The sequence below is a fragment of the Lactuca virosa genome, chromosome 2 (assembly GCF_052849685.1).
Source record: "Lactuca virosa cultivar CGN04683 chromosome 2, Lactuca_virosa_CGN04683_v6, whole genome shotgun sequence".
In the NCBI taxonomy this organism is placed as follows: domain Eukaryota; kingdom Viridiplantae; phylum Streptophyta; class Magnoliopsida; order Asterales; family Asteraceae; genus Lactuca; species Lactuca virosa.
The window spans coordinates 197846622-197869292 of record NC_136427.1 but is presented as its reverse complement, the minus strand read 5'-3'; the positions used below and the strand labels follow the sequence as shown (position 1 = coordinate 197869292).

Below are 22671 nucleotides of genomic sequence, written 5' to 3'. Positions count from 1 at the left end.
GTTCTGGTTGCGCGAGGTGCAGTTTCTTGGGCACCTTGTCAACCATAACGGGATTTCGGTCGACCCGGTCAAGGTGGAGGTCGTGATGAGCTGGGAGGTTCCGAGGTCTCCATCTGAGATTCGGAGCTTTCTGGGACTGGCAGGCTATTATCGGAGATTCATTCAGGACTTCTCCAAGATAGTTGTGCCCCTGACCCGATTGACAAGGAAAGTCGTGGTCTTTCAATGGGGGCCTGAGCAGCAGGCCGCATTTGAGACGTTGAGACGGAGATTGTACGAGGTGCCAATCTTAGCCCTGTCGGAGGGCATGGAGGATTTTGTAGTATATTGCGATGCGTACATCTCGGGTTTGGGCGCGGTATTGATGCAGAGAGGGCATGTCATCGCTTACGCTTCGAGGCAGCTGAAGCCTCACGAGGCGAACTAGCCGACGCATGATTTGGAGTTGGGGGCAGTCGTCTTCGCCCTCAAGATTTGGCGACACTACCTCTATGGGGTCCGTTGTACCATCTACACGGACCACAAGAGTTTGAGGTACCTCATGGATCAGCCAAATCTGAACATGAGACAGTGTCGGTAGCTACATGTGGTGAAGGATTACGATTGCGAGATCCTTTACCACCCGGGGAAGGCCAATGTCGTGGCCGATGCGCTTAGCCGCAAGGCAGCGCCGATCAGAGGCATCTGCATGAGGATGACGGTGGTGACTCCTTTTTTGGAGCAGATCCGAGAGGCCCAGCAGGAGGCTATGAAGGAGGAGCATCGGAAGAGCGAGCGTATTGTGGGACAGATTACCTCCTTCGACTATGATAGCCGTGGATTATTGACGCTACACCGTAGGGTGTGGGTTCCCTATCATAGGGGTGTGCGTCAGGTCCTGATGGAGGAAGCGCACAAATCCCGATTCTCGATTCATCCCGGGGCGACGAAGATGTACAGGGATCTTCGACCCGACTACTGGTGGCCCTGTATGAAGTGGGACACCTCCTGGTACGTAGAGCGATGCTTGACCAGGAAGGTCAAGGCCGAGCACCAGAGGCCACACGGCAAGATGCAGCCGCTAGACATTCCCATGTGGAAATGGGAAGATATTACTATGGATTTCATCACCAAACTTCCCAGGATTGCACGGGGAGTGGATTCGATTTGGGTCATCGTGGATCGGTTGACCAAGAGCGCCCATTTCATTCCGATTCAGGAGAGCATTTCGGCCGAAAAGTTGGCCGATATCTACATCTAAGAGGTGGTGGCTCGGCACGGGGTGCCAGTTTGGGTGATTTCGGACCGGGACGTGCGGTTTACTTCCAGATTCTGGAAGAAGTTTCACGATGAGTTGAGTACCCGTCTGCACTTCAGCACTGTCTTCCACCAGCAGACGGATGGCCAGAGTGAGCGGACCATCCAGGCCCTGGAGGATATGCTGCGGGTGTGTGTTTTATATTTTGGAGGTAGTTGGGATACTTACCTTCCTTTGGCTGAGTTTTCCTATAATAACAGCTATCACGTGAGTATCGATCGTCCTCCCTTTGAGATGTTGTACGGGAGGAAGTGCAGGACCTCGATATGTTGGGGTGAAGTCGGACAGAGGGTCATGGGGAGCACCGAAGTGGTGCTCAAGACGAGAGAGGATTCAGCAGGTTAGGAGTAGGCTTCAGACTGCGCAGAGTCGGCAGAAAAGTTATGCCGACAAGCGCCGTTCGGACTTGGAATTTCAGGTCGGGGATATGGTCCTCCTGAAGGTGTCGCCTTGGAAAGGCGTCATCCGATTCAGGAAGCGGGGCAAGTTGGGCCCCATGTATATTGGACCTTTCAGAGTTGTCGCCCGGGTGGGCAAGGTGGCGTATAGGCTAGACCTGTCAGCCGAACTCAGTCAGATTCACAGTACGTTTCACGTCTCCCAGTTACGGAAGTGCCTGGTGGACGACTCGGCAATTGTACCCTTGGAGGATATTCAGGTGGATGACAACCTGAATTACATCGAGCGGCCAGTGGCGATCCTTGACAGGAAGTCGAAGGATCTGAGGAACAAGAGAGTGGAGCTGGTAAAGGTGCAATGGCAGCACCGCAAGGGGTCGGAATGGACTTGGGAACCGGAGGAAGAGATGAGGGAGCATTACCCCGAGCTCTTTCCAGATTCAGCAGCAGACTTCGAGGACGAAGTCTAAAATAAGTGGGGGAGATTTGTAGCACCCGATTCCTGGTACGTATTTAATTAAATAAATTCATGTGTTTTCTATGGGACTCGAAGAGTTGGTCGCCCAACTCGTCGAGTAGAGTCGTGATCCGCGGGAGTTTAAGTGACCTACTGGACGAGTCGGGAGACCGACTCGGCGAGTAGGCGTTGTTTGAGTGAAACCCTAAATTTTGAGGGTTTGCACCCTATTTAAACACCTTATCTCAACCTCCATCGTCCCTTGTACTCCCAGAAGACATCATATCGAAACCCTAGTTGTTTTTGTGTGTTCTAAGGCCATTTTGGTGCTTTTGGTGGGTTGTGAAGCTTGAGAAGAGGGAATGAACTTGTGAGAACAAGGGGAAACAAGAAGATCCAGAGTTTGAAGCTCATTTTCAGCTTATTGGAGGTATGAAGTTGAACCATTGTCTATAGATCTTGATTTTTGGGCCTTTTCCTTCATCTTTCTAAGCCCTAGAGAGGTTGTATTCGGGATTTAGTGCTGGAAGTCAGTGTATGCTTTATATCCAGGTCTATTGGGGGGTTTTATGGCACAAAGGTGCCCATTTTGTTGCCATGAACACCCCATGCACTTTGGAGGCCATCTTTTATGGCTTTTTGGGCCAAAGACCCCTTGCATGTGTACCAAGTTTGGAACTTTGCGTGTAAAATGGACATTAGGAGGCCAGATCTATGGTTTTGGTGTGTTAAGACCCATTTAAATCGACTGTACAGTGTTGGTCAAGGATGGACTCGACGAGTTGTTCTTGGAACTCGGCGAGTCGCGGTGTATTGACCACCAAATCCTTTCTGTGGATGGACCAGTTGTTAGGGAGGAAGTCCCTCATGTGTTTAGACGCGTAAAGGGACCTGGGAATCATAGGACTCGGCGAGTGTATGAACAGACTCGGCGAATCCAAGGCAATCTCCCAATCTTTGAAGATGGACTCGACGATTTGATCATACAACTCGGCGAGTCATAGGCTGGACACATTCTTATGAGGGAGATGAACTCGACGAGTTCAAGGTCGAACTCGGCGAGTCGGATGAAGATGGGCCCGATGGTATGATTGAGGAAGAACCCGTCGAGTTCTTGCTAGACTCGACGAGTTGAGTCGGGGATTTGATTCGAGTTAGAGGGATATGGACTCGACGAGTTGGTTGACCAACTCGGCGAGTCAGGTCAATTGGATGTTGACTTTGACTGAATTGAGTTGACCCTGGTTTGGGTTGCATGTTCGAATTGATGATTTAGAAGGGTTGCCATGTAGGGATTGAGGAGTCAAAGGGAGTCGACTTTCACGTCGAGGACATTTCAGACACTGCACGACATCGAGGTGAGTTACCTTCCAGTATAAGTGGGTCTAAGGCACCAAGGTCGGCCCACTGGTAATTGTTTAGTTGTGGTGATTGTCTTTGTGATAATCATCTGGGTTGCTTTTGATTGATATATGTGTATGCTAGTATGCTATGTTATGTGAGATAGTATCAGTAGGAGGGGACTAGTCCCCGATTCGGTCGCTAGGACCAATGGGTAGGTCGGACACCCCAGATATGTCTGACATCACGATTATGATATGACATTATATGATAGCGGTAGGGAGTGAAATAGTCCCCGTATTCGATTGAGATAGACAGGAGGGTAGGTCGGCACCCCAGAATAGCCTGACACGGGTAGGTCAGCACCCCAGAATGGCTTGACATGGGTAGATCAGCACCCCAGAATGGCTTGACATGGGTAGGTCGGGCACCCCAAAATTGTCCGGCAATATGTATGTGGTTTTGGTATATGGTATGATGGGGGAACTCACTAAGCTTTGTGCTTACAGTTTCAGTTTTGGTTTCAGGTACCTCTTCGTCCAAGGGGAAGGAGTCGGCAGTGTAGCAGCGCATCACACACATGATTTCCGCATGGAGTTTCTGGGATTGTACTCTGATTTTCATAACTCTTGATATTGTGATTTTGAAACATGACGTTATGTTTTTTTTATATAAGTTGATGTAACTTGTCAATGTTTTGGCATACTATTTCATGAGGTACTTAATTTAAAAATGATTTTTTTAGCCTTGAAAATTGGGATGTTACATTGTATGTGTTTTAAAGACCGAGCAACACAACTTAGCCCATGACTAGCCGGGACTAAACTGGGTTAGACCAAGCCTAACCTAATTGTTCATTGACTGTCGGAGCCTGATCCCAGGGTACACAGTCCCTAAGACGGTTCTTGTCCAGTATTACCTAAACGGGTAAGAAACTTTGATTTTTGTCTGTATTTAGGTAACCATGTTTTTTTCGTACACATTATACCAATAAACTTGTTTGACGTGTTCATAATAGGGTAATATTACCGTAATTACCGGTCATATTACCCTATTCAAGTCAAACAAGTTCAATGGTCAAATGTGAACAAAAAAAACATGGTTACCTAAATGTGGACAAAGACAAAAGTTCGTTACCTTTCTAGGTCATTAAGCCTATTTATTTAGAGTCTCCTTTATAAGAGATAAATAGATATAAAAATTATCTTTGAATATATGAATAATCAAATGTTAATATTCACATTAGGATTACTGAAATAGTACACATATATAAAATGTCTTGTAGCCTCATCAATTTCACCGACTATTCTATCGTTTCATTGTTTATACACATGCCGCAGGACATACCACCGCTTCTAAACATCAACACCCCTCAACTTCCCACATATGAACGTATTCAAATTTCCATGGGTTCTTGGTTTTCAGGTATGAGGTTTATGTTCTCTATTTCTTCTTCAACACCCCAAATTATCAAGTTAGTCCATGTTGTTTGAATCTATAGATTAGATATTTCCAGTTTTGTAGTTATATAAGTAGGTCTGAAAGTTCTTTTGGTGAACAATGTAAGAAACTTGTAAGCTCGTCCAGGTGTTTGTAAAAATGTCTCACCGAGATTGGTGTTTCATTCTTACAATTTTTAATTGGAATTGATATTTAAGTATAATAAGTGGTCAATATCGTTGAATTGTTACTCATTAAATGTATCATGCCATAACTTGTAATTGTACATCTAGCTTTTACTTTTTATGATTGGAGGTCAATAAATCTCACTCATGTAAAATAAATTTATATTACTGAGAATTTTTATGAATCTGAATATAGAAAGAGGACAAGGAGGGTTGTGATATTGATAGTTTTATGATTTTATCTATTAATTTCCTTTACCTCATAACAGGTTATTGCAGCAAAACAAATATCTATATCGTTCTTGAACAATCGATTTGCTTAGAAGAGCTCATTCAAGCTCAATAAAGATTTTAAATTAGAGAAGTTGATGATTAAAATGGATTAGACTGATATTAATATTGGAGGTAAAGTTCTTAGATTGGATATTAATTGTATGTGATTTTCGTAAAAATATTTTAGGTGGTTTTTGGATTACGTTTTTGGAAGCAGTGGCAATGGGATATTAGGCTTTTTTATTTTCCTTATAGAATCATGAAGTTTCAATTTGTAATTGATTGGAAGATAGGGTCTGTGTGTTATTTGATTTGAGGTTGGAAGTAGTGGCAATGGGATATTAGGCTTTTTTTTTCTTTTTTTTTTTAAATAAAGAAAAAACTTCATAAATGGTCCCTGTTTTGTGAAATGACGGAAATGTCATTCTATTAACGGCCAAAAAATGACGGTGTCACCTAAAAGGACCATTTGTTAAAGACAAAATTGCAAAAATGGTCTCTGTGGTTGTCAAAATTATGCAGTTTTGATCCAAAAAGGTTTGGTGGTGCACCAGTGGTCCAATTTTGAATACCTTGTACGGATTTGGTCCCTATGTCGTTAACTTTAACTGTTTGACTGTTAACTTTTTTAAAATGACTATTTTACCCTTAGGGACCATTTCTGCAATTGACTTTTTACCAAACCATATGGACCATTTCTGCATATCTTCTTTCTAACAATATTGAAGTATTATATATTAGTTTTTTTTTTTAATTAATTTTTTTAATTTCTTTTTATTTGATTCATTCTTTTTATTGGATTATTATATATTAATAAATATTATTTTTAATATATAATATTTAATATATTAATAATATTATTTTATTGGGGTATTGATTTCTTTTTTAATTTCTTTTTTATTGGATTAACTTTATTGGATTATTATATATTAATAAATATTAATTTTAATATTAAATATTTATATATATTAATGAATATTACTTTATAGGATTATTAACTTCTTTTAGTTATTTTTTTTTAATTTCTATTGTATTAATTCTTTTTACAGGACCGAGTTTGAGACATATTTTGGAAAAACCACAATTTCCGGACGAAGTGATAATATGTGTGCTTATCTTAATGACATGTTAATCTCCATGAGTAGTGAAGCAGAAAAGTCCAAATCCCAATTATATGAAGCTAGAAATAGACTCGAAGAAAAGAATGGACTAGTGGAATCTCTTGATCTTAGAATAAAAAATCTTTTAACGGATAAAGATTCACTTAGAATGGACATTTCGATGCTTATTAAACAAAGAAACATATATTGTAATTATGCTAAGCGTTTGTATGTTAAACTAACAAAATTTTATCATTCAGCTGGCATGTGATGAACATCATTGGAAATTGCTTCCTTTCCATTCGTTTGAAAGAGAACAATTTGATGAAACAACATATGACTGTGAAAGTAATATAGCTGAATATGATAAAATTCCAAATGATTCTTACGCATATGGTATTGTAAATATAAATGAATGTTTGAATGTTGATGATCTTGTAAAAATTGTGAATGAAACCTTAACCAAAAATGAACAAGTCAATATTTTGAACATGACTGAGAAATCGACACTTGGTTCTCAACAAAATTTTGCTGATATCTAAGATAATCCTGACAATATCAGTGAAATTGAGGCAGAGGAATGTGTCGATTGCTCACGATTGTCTGACATTAATGTTAATTCAGTGGATAAAGGTAAAGAATGTAATGATTCAATGTCAAAAGTAAATAGTGATCAACTTTCGACATCGAAAATTTGTGATTCTTATGATATTATTGTGGTTGAGGACTATGTAAGTGATGAGGATGATGTTTCGAATGAGAAACCAATTCCAAGAGTTGTGGTAGATCAAGTCTTCATAGATTCAGAGGAGTACATGAAAGTGTTAAAAGACAAAAGAAAACATTATCTTAAATCAAATATAGTGGTTTATCCTAGACTCAAGGGTACAGATAATGTTGTGTTTCCAAATCAAGTCTTTATTAAAAAGGAAATACTAATAAAATAAAACTTAGAATTGAAAAAGTTGGTAGAAGAAGATAATGAGAGTGTGACGAAAGAACAATTTTATTCGAATCAAAACACAATCGCAAATGGTTGAACAAAAATTCGAAAACTTTTCAACAACAAAATAAACCAAAATATGTTTGGGCTGTAAAAACAAAAAAATCAGTTGTTCATAATAAAAACAAAGAAAAAGGTCCGAAACTGATGATTTTGTTCAAAATATGTCTCAAAACTCGGTCCGACAAAAAAGAATTAATACAATAGAAATTAAAAGAAAATAACTAAAAGAAGTTAATAATCTCATAAAGTAATACTCATTAATATATATATATATATATATATATATATATATATATATATATATATATATATATAATATTAAAAATAATATTTAATAATATATAATAACCCAATAAAAAAGATTTAATCAGATAAAAAAGAAATTAAAAAACAAATTAAAAAAGAATTAAAAGAAATCAATACTCCAATAAAATAATATTATTAATATATTAAATATTATATATTAAAAATAATATTTATTAATATATAATAATTCAATAAAAAATATTAATCCAATAAAAAGAAATTAAAAAAAAATAATTAAATAAAACTGTTATATAATACTTCAATAGTTAAAAAGTATATATGCATAAATGGTCCCTACGGTTTGATAAAAAGACTCAATTGCAGAAATGGTCTCTGAGGGTAAAATAGTCATTTGAAAAAGTTAACAGTCAACCTGTTAAAGTTAACGACATAGGGACCAAATCCGCACAAGGTATCCAAAATTGGACCACTGGTGCACCACCAAATCTTTTTGGACCAAAACCATATAATTTTGACAACCACAGGGACCATTTTTGCAAACCACATGGACCATTTGTGAGGTTTTTTGAACTTAATTACTAAACTTCAGATTTTGTGAAACCACACGACCATTTATGAAGTTTTGTCATACTTTTTTATAAAGAATTGTGCTTTGGAAAATGTGTACAACTATAACATTGTGCTTTCTTTTTTTTAATTAGGAATGTTTTTAAAATTTATTCTTTACATTTCCCTAGTGTGTGTATATATATATATATATATATATATATATATATATATATATATATATATATATATATTACCATAGTATTTAAATTTTTATACCATGATTAATCAATTGGTAAGACACTATTAGCCAAACATGTAGACTACCAAACATATTGATAACTAACTTTCTTCGTTGTTCATAAAATGTTTGTTGGTTTCCTATGATATATTTTTGATACTCATGTAATTGAGTATGAATTAAATAAACTAATAGTTATTTACGTTATCTTTGTCATGTTTTAATTTGTTTGTTTTCTTGTCGGTAAAAAATTAAAAAATAAATAAATAAACAAAAACACAACTTCTTGTTCTATTACGTCGTATTCATACATAAAACTTTGTCGTATCATGTCAAACAAAAAATGACATTATTACTCAAATTCACACCCTTAATTTATAACGGGTAGAGTTTGTTTGTTATTATTATTTTTTTTTTTTTCAGGACACCAAGCATCGATTCATCAAATCAAAAAAGTTTACTAATTCACCAATTTATTTATACGATTCATCATTTTGGATTCGTATTAGGTCATCCAGATTGCTCAACATGTGAAAGTGTCAAAAAGGGTGGCAAGTTTGAACATGAACGACATGGCGTTGTGTTTTTTACACTAGAAATGACACAAATTCGATTTCAATTTTGTCTCAATTTCAATTCATGTTGTGTAGAAGTCTTTTTTTTTCTTTTTTTTTTATAAAAGTCTAGTATGAAACAACACTATCTAAAAGCCATAGTCAAGTTCATAAGTGAAGCAAACCAATCTACTCTATCCTTTTTAAGTCTCTACTAGAATTACTGCAAATTATTCAACCAATTAGAGACAAAAAAACAACAAGAAAAAAAAAAGGCTTAATTTACAAAGGATTAGAATCAAGACATTGGACATGTTTGTAAACATATGACAAGTCCAAAAAAATGAAAAAATGTTTACTATAGTAATTAAGGTTTTAAAACAACAATTTTCTGTAAAAGGGCAAACCTGACTTTTCTAGTATTTGATGACAGAATGACGCAGCCATAGATCATACATCACCATATGAAAAGCATCATAAGGGATTGGAGGTGTGTTCCATTGGAAGTGCTTCTGAATCTGTAAGGGTAAAACAGACTTTCTTTATTTAGCCATTTCTTATTCACAAAAGGGTCAAAAAAAAAAATTTGCACCTTTACTAAATTGTTGTGGAGAGTGACAAATTGTTGATTAGATATGTCCTTCAAGATTTTCTTTAGATCATACACATCTTTCTCTTTGAGTATGAGTGAAAACTTTCCCCAATCAAGAATATCATTGAATGGAAGATCATAGTAATTAGAAAGAATTACTGCAAATTAATCAACCAATTAGATAAATAACAATAAAAGGTGGAAACTTTTTGTTTTAATGATGAAAGAATGTCTACCTGGAATACAGCCATAATGGATTGAATCTGCAATACGAGCACTATTCACCTGGGACCCACCAGGGCAGATGCAGAATTTGGTTTTATAAAATCTTTTTTGATATACAAGAGGACCAGTTGATCTATCAATTCTATTGTTTGAAATGTCAAGTTCAGTGTCATTCTCCCATGTTCTTGCTAAAATCACTCTGATTCTTGAATTCCTATGTCCAGCCCAGAAACCAAGTGTAGTCCTAGATTGAAAAACATGACAAGAATGTATAATGATCAACCAATTTCTATTGTAAATGAGAAAGAATAAACTAAAATTAAAATCAAGATCAAAATGGGAACCTGTTTTCAATATCATCTCCACCACCACGTGGAAGAGCAAAGGGTTGGAGTACTTGAGGAAGAGCAATATCTTTGTGAGGGATAAATCCAACATCATAACTTGGAGAACACACTGCTCTTATTGAATTCTTTACAAGAAGTGGAAGTCCTTCAGTTGCTCTTACACCCACATCATGGCAAGTGACAAAGAAATGATCAGCACCTAGGGTTCTGTTCCAGTATGGATACTTTGATATCAACCCTTCAACATAATTTTGGACGATTATAGTCATGTTCTCATATGAAGTTCCCTGCATTTCATTGCAAAAGATCACTTGAATCTGGCAATTACTAACAAGATCATAATACACCATATCTAATTTGTAGTGGTTTATTTGCATAAGAAATCTCATAATGCAATTGATCCATAAACAGAGAAGATGCAGAAAAGAAGTAAGATACTAAGATCAACGCACCTTTCCTCTCATCTTATGACATGAAATTGGTATGAAAAACAAGTGAGCTTGATCTGGATCTTCAGTCCGGAACCGACTCTCTCTAATATTCTGGAAAAAATAACCCTCACTGGCATACTTCCCAGTGAGCTTCCTCGGAGTTTGATAAAAGGTCTTTGGATCCCCATCTGGATATATATAAACCTTAAATCTCTTCTCCATCTCTGCATAATTCAACTTAAATACCTCCGGGGAATGATATACATCCGAAAACCCATCCGGATTTCGACTTGCAGCATCCTCCACTTCCAAATCTTCCTGTTTACCATTTCAAAATCCAAAAGTGTAAGAATTATTGCATACAATACAAAGATCTGAACAAATCAAGTTAACGAAATAGCGTATACCTTCAATGTGGAAACAGATGTTACTGTTGTTGTAGGGGGAGAATAAGAGTAGTTGTATTGGAGACCGGAACCTAAGGAGCTGAAGGAGACGTAAGTGAATGTAAGTAGGGTTAGGGTTGAAAGGATTAAAATCAATCCTTGTTTTGTAGAGATGGAGGTGAAAGATGGTAGTGATTGCGACGAAGGAGGTTTCGCCGCCGACATTCGTGGGATGAGTAATCCGCAGAAGTTGTATAGGTTGCCGGCACCGGCGAGGATTTTTCGCGGTATTATTAACGGCGAGTGTAGATTCAGGGAGACCACAGCGGAGTAGCGTTGAGTGTGAAATTGTAAAGTTCAAAGATGCATTGATCTATACCAGCTCCACCGATTAAAATAATTTATTTTCTAAATTCGTATCTTTGATTAATACATCGTGATTATTTATTTATAATTTTTTGATTAATATAGTGTTTATAGGTGACAAATCAGTCAATCATACTGTGTTTTTGTGTATTTGGATAATATGCACACGACACAACATGATGTCGTGTTTTTTTAACTAACACAAAAATAAATCAATTAAAAAACGACAAGACACGACAAATATAATAAAAATTACAATTTAATTTATTTAATTAATACTTAATTATATATAACACGGCAAACAAATGCTAAATCATGTTAATTTATATCGAATCTTGAACACGAACACAAACACGATACGACATTATGTTTTTTACTCTCGACACGAACACGAACACGAATTCGATTTCAGTTTTGTGTCGTGTTATCAGTTGCCGCTATAAGTGTTTTTGAGTTTAATAAAGAAAATAAAAGGGGAATAAAAAATAGAGAGAAAATAAAAAGAAAGGAATTGATTTATTCAACAACGGAGACTACACTGTATAGGAAATGTGTTTGAAGAAAATTGTGATTATAAAGCTAAAGCTTCGTAATCATTTTATATTAGATTTAAGGGTAAAATCAGTAATTACTAATGATTTAAGGATAAAATCAGTAATTACCAATGATACATTCTTATATTTGTATAGGATTATTTTCTTTCAAAATCTGTTGGAGAAATTACTAATACTTTTCTTTTTTTTTTTTTACTTCCTTTTATTAAAAACCTAAAAATACTATTTTTTTCCCTCATTTCTTTATATTTTCTTTAACTTTTTTTTCTTAAAAGGACTTAGAAACAACTAAAGATCATAAAAAGAAAATAGCATAAATTACTATATGGTTATCAAACAATATAGCAAAAATATATATATCCTTACATCACAAATAGCATTCTATACCAAATGCTTATTTCATGTGAGTGTGCCTTTTGAAACAATGGACTTTGCGAAACAGTGGACATTGTGAAATGTGTTTTTTGTGATGAAACTGTTATATATTTTATTGTATATAAAATGAATTTTAAAACAAAACCAAATTCTTTAACCTTGATCACAATCATTTGATTAAAAAAATCAATGACTATGATTAAAAACATATATATATATATATATATATATATATATATATATATATATATATATATTTTAATGATGTTCAAGTTTTAGCAAGAAATTAACTATTTTTCAAAAATAGTCATCAAAATAGCAGATGAGGAACACCATATATGTTTTCGTCCCTACTAACTATGATCTCGAGATATAAACATCGATTTTGGCCCATAGGCTCATAGTATTTAAAACCTAAAATCAAAAATCCCACATTATTTTCGTACTTTTAATGTCAGGAAGAAAACAAGAACATAATCACACACATAATATTTATGTTGTTCCGTCAATAAGACCTATATCTACAAGTAGGAGGGAATATTTTTATTTACAAGCTTGAACATGGTATTACAGTACAGTACGATTTGATACACCATGAAATCGTAGATATCGGTCTTTATTTATAGCCAAAGTATAACGTAAACCCTAGTTAAAACCGTACCGGGACTCCATTCTGCTAGCTATCGACAACGGACTGTCAGCTAGCTACCAATCACCCAGCTACCTATCAGCTAGTTACCCATCAGCTATCTATTAGTCTTTATTTCTCAAGTCACATTTAACAATCTCCACTTTGACTCGAATACTCCAGACTACATAAACTAATAACTTCCTCTCTAACCTGCTAATTCTCCATGAAGGGACTTAACTCTTGTGAACATCTACTAAGTCCAAACAAAGCTTGAACTTCTCTGTGGGCAACGACTTTGTCAACATATCAGCTACATTCTCATTGATATCTATATTTTGAATAGAAAACATTTCTTATTCCAAAACATCCTTGATGAAATTTACCCTTACATTAATATATGTTTTGTCTTCTCATGATAGACCAGAGTCTTTGCAAGACACCCGTCACTTTGACTGTCACAAAGCAAGATAGGTTTATCCACTTTCAAACCAAGACTCTAAATGAGACTGTGTAACCATATGTACTCTTTGATTCCTTCGGTCATTGACATGTATGATGGATCTCCAGTCTGGAACCAACTTTCTCTAAAATTTTGGAAAAATAACTACCCCTCAATGGCATACTTCCTAATAATTGCAATGGAGGAGGCTTCATTACCGGCATTTATGGGATGAGTAATCTGCATAAGTTGTATTGGTTGTTGGGATTGGCAAGGATTTTTTAGGATACTATTAAAGGAGAGTGTAGATTCAAGGAGAGGACAACGGATTAGAGTTAGTCGGTTGAATCTGGAAATGTAAAGTTAAAAGATGCTCCTATCATATGTTTAAAATGATTTATTTTCCAAATTCACGTGATGAAATCCATTAGTTATTAATGTGAGTATTGGTTTATAACATAGTTTAAGTAATTTTAAAGATTATAAAAATAAATATACTTACAACTAAATAAGAGTCGGTGAACTTAGGTATTAATGGATGAAAAATAAAGGGATGTTAGATAAATTAACCATAATTTGATGTAAATATAAAGGAAATCTACCTCCTCTAATAAACAAAACCTTTAATGTGCCACATGTCTATTTTCTATCATGTTAACCTGTCACGTGTTATTTTATGAATAATTCTTATTCTTATAAACATTAAATTAAATTAAAGTTAAATTGTAATCCCGATATTTTTTTCAACTTACTATATTTTTTGGTTTCATATAACATTTAAATTTAAATTTAAATTTCATGTTTTCCGGAAACAATAGTAATTCAGGTTTGAATTAATGAATTGTTTGGTAACAAATACTATCTTATTTTGACTATTTTCAAGATTTTTACGAGCAACCTGAATTTCTTGGTCCTCATTTCTAATTGAGTTTACTATTCAACCTTTGCCAACTTCTTTTGCGAGGATTGTGCTCCCTAATTTCCTAGATTTTCCGGTTTATCGGCAAGAGATCGGCATAAATAACGAAGATAATCTCACTACATCAACTCCAAAATTTCCATCGGTTTCCACAATCTTCTTCTCTAGAAATCTCACGCTGAAGACTGAAAGTAGTCGGGAACGACGCATTAGAAACGAATCCAACCTCAAAATGATAGAAATAGATAATTGATTCCTCAAATTTCGTCACTATACCATCTCAATCAGGTAAATTGTTTCCCAATTTTTTATTATTTAGGGTAATGTTTGATTTTGACTTTGGATTGGACTGCCAAACGGAAAATGATGGTATCCTGAGGCCTGGGACTAGGTGGAACATCGTTGTTTCATCCTCTCTTATTTATGAACCCTAATCCTCTGGTAAGCATCATGTTTCAAGCTTTTCCCCCAACCAAAATTAATCAAGTGAATCTTTGAGCCAGCAGAAATCAAACATGAAACTGCCAGAGGTAAAAAAAAATTATGTTTTCTTATTTTTGGATGATGTGTCTTTCAATTTCTCTGTTTCTTTGTAGGAGATTTTCCATTGGGCTTTGTGTTCCATATTTTACGTTTTTGTGGGTCTTTTTTGTTATTGATTGAGAAGTTTGGATTTAGAGGTATCTAGATTTAGGAGTTATTAGGAATTGACTATGTGGAAATTCAACTTGGTTTCTATTATCAGATATTAAAGATCAACATTATCCGAAAGGAAGATGTAACGAAGATAATTGGTGGCACTTACAAGTAAGTTTTTTTAACAGTGGTTCCTACAACTATTTATATGATTTTGTTGTTACTGAAAAATTTCACATGCAGGGGTAATTGAATCAATAATTTATGGACATTGTCTTTGATAGTAGTAGATTACACCAAAAGAGGAGATTAGGGATAGAAAAGGGCATTGTCCATGAGGCAGTCCACTGAAAACATAGTTCATGATTCAGTGTGCAGATCCACAATGTCATGTTTTACTACACATTACATGTGTTATTACACAATTAAAGTCAACTGGAGAAATTCCACCTGTTTCATCTTATTACATGTTCAAATAAAGGTTTCTTATTGGGTGAATGAATTATTTTTTATGTTGTATGCGTGAGCAGACATGGTGCATATTATTCAATGATAATGTTCCATTCATAATGCAATGACCTCGGTATCCTGATCTAAAAGTCATTGGTATGTTACTTTTATAATTATACTATTTCATTTATATGCTTTATATTTTTCTTATCAAGGCATATTGTAATCTGAAAAATCCAACCAATTTTAGCATTGTATTATAAAACAACAAGCACCAGAGATAAACTACATGACCTATTTTGATAAAGGAGGTATATATAGTATGTACCCATTTACTAATTTTTTTTGAAACTTTGTTTTGTTTTAGCATCGATGGTTTTGGCTGGTATAATATCTGTAGTACATATAGTTAGTGGATCCACTAACTAAATTTCATGGAGCTGCTGAGGTATGACATTGTTGTTTTTTTGTCACTTTTTGTGTCTAATTTGGTCTTTTTCTCTCTTTGATTTCACTTTTATGTGTTGCCTGGGAATAGCATTGATGAACTTGTAGTACTTGAGATATCAAAACATGTAAAATTTTATAAAATTCAATGTATAATGATGTCATAAGAACCTCAAATAAGGACTAAAGTTGCAAAATAAACTTTTTGAGACCAAATTTATAAAAATTGGTTATACACACGGACTGAAAACGTAATTTACTTTTTTTTCATTCTCTTTTGACATGCACTTTCTATTTGGTATTTAACATGACTACACTTGATTAAATTGATTTTAATCGATAAATCACTGTCAGGATCAATATTTCCGACTTTATTACGTGATAAGTCCACTGTGGGGGCCTGGCTCCTCAAGTCCAGGATGAAGAGCATGGATATCGGTTGTATGTTCGAACACTTTTCAGGCCATTTCTTTCTATTAACAGTAATATGTTATTCATATTACCAATGTCGTTTCACCTTTTTACATGTTTTTTCTGTTTTCGTACTTTTTATGTTAACATGGTAATGTTACAATATTACTTTCTAATTTTATGCTAACGTTGCAACTTATTTTACCATATATATATAGTATTTTTTGTCAGTTGTACTTCGATGGATTAATGTTTAAAAACGTTTTCCTCTGATTGCTTAAGTTAAAAGTCTCATATTATTTGAGATTTTTGCATATTCATAGAAGTAATCTAAAATTAGGCTCCAGTTGTAACTATATTAATTTTCATGTTTTAAATCATTGTAGTTGGGCTGGTTTATAAATATTTGATTTTTCATTACCGGTTTAAATTATAAATAATGTTTTTCTTTGTTGTCTTTTCTACGGGTTTTAACCTAGTAATCAATAAAAATGTAGAATAACCAACAAGTGAGTATTCTACAGCGACAAAAGTGACTTTCCTGACAAAAAATGTCATTACGGATTCCGAAGTTCAAAAAAAGTAATTATGAATTTCAAGAACAAATTCGGAATTCGATGAACAATTAAAATCTAATAAATACTTAAAAAAACATAGTAAATTGAAAATATATACGACACAAACTATTAAAATTATATATTTGAGTAAAAACGATTATACTAAACATTTCAAAATGGACATTTCATATATAAATAAAGAAAATTCTTTGAAAATTTTATGCAAATATCAAAATATCTCAAGAGAAACAAGAATTTTTGTGGTTATTAACCAACGGAAACAAAAATTGTGTCCAAAAGTCATATTCTTATCAAAACATGTCATTTTCAAGTATAGAATTAAACATTCAGAATAAATAGTTATTTTTTATAAATTAAAAAAACATATATATTTTTATTAATAAGCTTATTTATGATGATTAGTTTAAGTTAATATACCAAAACTATACTCCAAGATTGACAACTTAAAAGAAATCATATTTTTAACACACTCTTCGGAAGTACCAGCTTGCCAATGATACAAGGCTTGAATTACAATAATCATCAATGGAATTATGATCATTGATTCATTGTATAGTTATTGTATAAAAAACATAAAATGGAATATACAAGTTGCTCCAAGAATATCAAATGCTTTAACTTTGAGATGATTTGTCATTAAAAAAATAAACATTTCAAATGTTAGAATATAATTAATATAAAAATATTTATCGACTTAATTAAACAGTTTTTAACTAGTTGTTTTATTTTTTCTTTTTTCGAAAATGCTTATAGCCTATTTGAAATATGTTTATTAGGCGTAAAACCCAGCTTACCTTTTACGATTATTTTACCCTTAAAACCCATATCGACCTTAACCTTATTTAGTTACTTTTCTTATTTTTCATAACCATCAACGCACATACCAATTTACCCTCTTACCCCCGTCATTGTTGGGCATTTTAAATATGTAAATAGAATTTTTCAAAAAATCATATATTTATCATGTTACATTACAATAAACAAATATAATCACTTATCAAGTATCGTGATTCGTATTTTCACTATGCTTTTGTCAACTGTAATAACTTCGTTACAATTATTTTAAAAAACCCAATACAACAATAACATCCAATCGACTACAAAACCTTGAAATGTTTTGGTCATAATAAAAAATTATGTACAACATTATAAGAATATAATGCCAAAGATCAAAGCCTACCTTCAAATTGCTCACTCATTCTGCTTAGGAAAAGTCGATTATGACCTTGTCCTCTTAACTCTTGTATGGATAAAACGTTTGTATACACATGACTCTTTCTTTTTTTTGACCGAATCAACTGTCTGAATACAAACAAATGACCATTTTACCCTTATGTTTAGACTGTTGCAGATTCGATTGGTAACTCATCTAATAGCTAATCAAACAAAAAAAAATTATTTTTAGTAAATACACAAAAAAAAAACAATTTAATAATTCAATAAACTTACTTTTGAGGCCTCTTGAAGAGCTATGAGAGTTTCTTCAACATGCTTCCTCTTTAAAGATACATCATCAGCTTCTTGTAGCAAGTTTTGGAAAAGACTCTCCCTGTTAATAAAAAAGATATAAAAAATTGTTAAATTTATTTAAAGTAAATTTCAAAAACCAAGTAGAAATATCTCCTCCTTTTCAAATTTCACCTGTATATATTCTCAATTAAGACATTGCATAGCTCTCTCTTTGTGTGATTCACCTGGATATAAAATCAGTCAAATATTATTATTTACCAAATTAAAATATCAAAGAAAATAAAATCACTGACCAAAAAGTGCATGACTGCTTTAGGAACAGAATCTTGGATCTTTTTCCTAACAATTGTATAATATGATTCCAATAACTGTTTTGTAACTGCCAATGCAACAGCTTCATGTTCTGAATGCATTTCTGATGAATTCAACATTAATGGTGGCTGTTCACACACAAAAAACTTTATAAAATGGAATTGAAAGAATGGAATTGATAGAATGGAATTGAAAGAATGGAATGGAATTGGCACACCTCTCTAAGATGTATTATAGATGAACCAGGCTCCTTGTGATTAAGGATTCCATTGTCAGAGTTGCTTCCGGAAGCATCTATTCCTCGGCTTTGAACCTCTTTCCCACGAAAAAATGACGAAATTATCCAATTTGAACTCCTCTCACTTCCTAAAAATTGAAAATCTGTTAATATAAGGAATTGTTGGAATGGAATGGAATGAATGATTCCATTCCAAAGCTAGTGATTGAAGTTTGCATCTTACCAGGTGATCCGTTTTTCTCAATATCTGCAACCGATCTTACTCCCTATTAAGTAGAATTTTTTAGTGAAAAAAAAAAAGTGATGCATAAATAATAAATAAATAAATAAATAAAAACCTGATCAGGAACTATTCCATTGGTAGGAGATCTAACAACAATAGCAGTAGATCTCCGATTGCTTCCGGAAGCTTCAGAATCTTCCCCATCCTGTTTCCAAATGTTGTATTTCATATCTTTCAACAAAAAAAGAAGTAGAAAAAACTATTTTTTAACATATGGACGATATTACCCTTGTCCTAGGTGTTGTTGAACCCAACCTATATGACCTAACTTGATGTGAAGCAACCTCCACTGCTTTATTTCCTCCAATAAAATTCGGATGTGATGTGTTTATATGATCAATCTACCATATAAAACATTTAACCATTAATATGGAAATTAAGAATTTAAAAAAAAAAAAAAAAGTAATAGATTAAATACTAATACCTCCATTTCAACTAAGTGTCCAATCATTGTTTGTGAAGGTTGAAGACCTTCAAACAAAAAACTCCCAACAATGTCATTAATGTGCATCTTAAGAACAGGAAACCGTTGTAGTTCATGCACTAGACAACTATGGCTGATCTGAAATATTTTCCCAAATATTTATTTATTCTGAATTATAAAAAAAAGAAAAAGAAAAAGAAAAAGAAAAAAAGATAATACCTTTACTAATTCATTGTATACAAGTCTAGCACATTGAAGACAAGGATCCAACAACCGAGCTATTTGTCTTCGAACCAAAACTTGAAATGGAACCTATAAATGTATTAAAAGGTTAAATTATTAATATAAATTAATTAAATAATTAATTAATTAATTAAAACCTCAGGCACGAATAAAGCGGATCTAGGACCAGTTGCATTGTGGATTGCAGTGCGGATGTCTTGATCAGTTAATCTCTCAAATGGATCAACTTCCTGTGAGAATTGATATATGAAATAAAATATATATAATTTTATAGAAATAATAATCACAATTAGCATACAAATTGTTAAATTTATAATTATAACTTACTTCCAATCGGCTCACGAATATTGATTGGAAGATATAATGAATTCTTGCACCACCATACACCTCAGATGTTAACTTTTCTTCATTTCTTCCATCAACCATTGACACAAAAGCTGTAATGAATATGAACATCTTTCTAAATATTATTATTAGGAAAGTGAATAATGGTAATATGAGTGACAATACTTGTTACCTTTGGAGTACTTGAGAAGAATGTTTAGAACCAATGATCCTTGATCAGGCTTCAAAGAAAATAAATTCAGTATGTACAAAAATATATGCCAAAAATGGAATTTAATATGATATTATTATACATACTTTTCGTGGAAGGTGTCCATAATTAGAATGCTCCTTGGAAGCAATAGCTAATTTAGACCGAATGCTAGACTTCAAATCTGGAAGCATTTTCAAGATATGTTGTACAAAAATCTGAAAAAAATAAAATAAATAACAATTAAACTTATGTTAACACATTAGTCCATATAGTGAAGTTAGTAAAAATTCATACTTTATTCAATTTCTTGGCCAATTTAGGGATCCCACAGCAATCTGCCACTCTATTATACACCTGTGATACATCAACAAAAGAATATGTTTAACTGTGTGTATGCAGAGAGGGGGGGGGGGGGGGGGGGTAACAATTGGGCCCTACTGGATGACTTTGGAAGAAAGCCTCTTCAGATACAAGTGCATCATGAATTCCACGATTAAGCTTAATATCCTGTGAACATAGAAATGATGTTAGAAGGTTGTAAACTATTCACAAACTTTTCTCAAATCAAATTTAATTAGGTTTCAAAACATGAAATCTACAAGCTTTGTAATTTGTATGTATGCAAGAATAAGTGTAATGAGTTACCTCTTGACAACGATTGACAACACCAACATAACCAAGTTTAAGAGGAATTGTTTTGCCAAGCAAAAGATTGCAGGCATCAGTGCCTCTGTCCATAATATCCAACTGTAGTTACAGAGACAAAGAAATGCTGATAATGATATGACTTACAAGAAAACAATATAAAGTTCACAAAAGTAAAGAAGAAGAAAATGTTGACCTTTGTAATTACACCAATTGTACGATGACCTGAAAAAGAAAGGGTATATAAGAGCTTTAGAGACAAAACAATACAGCAGATAGAGCAATCTAGCAACAAAGCATAGTATATTTGATAATTACCATCAGGATCAGCTATCCCTGCCATTTGAAGTGCATCTGAATTTGCCAAATCTGAATTTGCAGGTGTAATGGCTAAGATTATACAACGTGGCTGCTTAATGTAGGAGAGTATCATTTCACGGATTTGTGCTTCAATGTCCAATGGCTGGTCTCCTACTGGAACCTTTGTCATTCCAGGAAGATCAACCAATGTCATGTCAAGAACTCTGTGTGAATAGATCTTCAAGCAAATCTGTTTGTTTGAAACCCTCTTATTACCTCCTGCTTCCCTCTCAGTTTCAGCCTTCACAAAACAAAAATGAAGTAAACCATTGTGTAATGGTAGCAAAATCTCAGAGGTTGGTTCTAATTAAAACGCCATAATCTAAACCCAAATACCTGAATTTCTGCACGAATCTGGGAGAAATCAAAGAACTTCCTCCCTGGCAAGTGCCAAAACTCGCCAAATTCACCGGCTTCTTCATTACTCCGTACTAACTGCAAAAGCAGGGGACGACGAGTGCAAATATCGGAACCCCTGGGTAAGAAATCACGGCCGACAAGGGCTTCTAAAACACTCGACTTCCCGCTGCTTTGGCTGCCAACGACAGCCACCTGCGGCAACTCTAATTCCGAATCTCCCCCACCGACCTTTGCCAGTACTTCACGAAGCTTGTTCACTACTGGGATCACGGTGGAGCCGAGTGGCGGTTCTATTGGTGGGACGGAGGTTGATTTTTCTACGTCGTGAGCCATGAACGATTTAGGGGAAATCGATGAGTGTGATCAAATTAGAAGAAGCAATCGCTAATCTATTTGAGAAATTATGGCGCGGCTTGTTTGATTAAGAAATGGGTTTGCTCGGAGGTTGGGATGAATAATCCAACCGTGGACACCGTTGCTTGTTGTGTGATGACCGTTACTGTTCGCCGGACCGGGTCCCGGAATTCTCCACCAATGATAAGAGGGCTTTGTCTTAAAGCATAATATTTTTTAGGTTATTTATGAAAATGTGGTTTTTAGCATAATTTCAAGACAAATTCGTGCATTTATTTTTAAGTAACTGTTATAAGAGATAATGATTTGAACGGTAATCATTTTGTACATATTTGCTCATTTAGCTTTTTTTTTTATATACTATTAATCCTTAAACTTGTTTTTTTGGGTATTGCAATAGCATGTAAAATCTGTTTTGGAGGTTTGAGTTTCACATCCGACAACATTTCCGACGATCGCAAGCTCTGGCGACATCTCCGACAAGCCAGACGAGATCGGAAACTACAGAAACCTCACGGAGGAAACAACGATTATGCCCACGCTTGCTCTATC

The 22671-nt window shown here is 34.4% G+C and overlaps 2 protein-coding genes across 2 annotated transcripts; both read right to left on the bottom strand.

Moving 5' to 3' along the window:
* Positions 1–9369: 9369 nt before the first annotated feature.
* On the bottom strand, positions 9370–11459 carry LOC145159981 (Exostosin family protein). Its single transcript, XM_079079037.1, has 6 exons — positions 11108–11459; positions 10722–11018; positions 10267–10556; positions 9934–10166; positions 9698–9855; positions 9370–9623 (listed from the first exon to the last, which is right to left on the bottom strand). Exons 1-6 carry the CDS (start codon positions 11309–11311, stop codon positions 9522–9524), a joined length of 1284 nt encoding a protein of 427 aa, XP_078935163.1. The 5' UTR covers positions 11312–11459; the 3' UTR covers positions 9370–9521.
* Positions 11460–17879: 6420 nt separating this feature from the next.
* Positions 17880–22340, bottom strand: LOC145159979 (dynamin-related protein 3A-like). The gene is made up of 20 exons (XM_079079036.1): positions 21742–22340; positions 21364–21646; positions 21242–21270; positions 21046–21147; positions 20839–20907; positions 20695–20754; positions 20505–20615; positions 20380–20428; positions 20190–20299; positions 20000–20092; positions 19839–19931; positions 19620–19757; positions 19423–19536; positions 19251–19340; positions 19136–19178; positions 18892–19040; positions 18656–18802; positions 18534–18586; positions 18342–18441; positions 17880–18268 (listed from the first exon to the last, which is right to left on the bottom strand). Exons 1-20 carry the CDS (start codon positions 22096–22098, stop codon positions 18230–18232), a joined length of 2229 nt encoding a protein of 742 aa, XP_078935162.1. The 5' UTR covers positions 22099–22340; the 3' UTR covers positions 17880–18229.
* Positions 22341–22671: the final 331 nt, after the last annotated feature.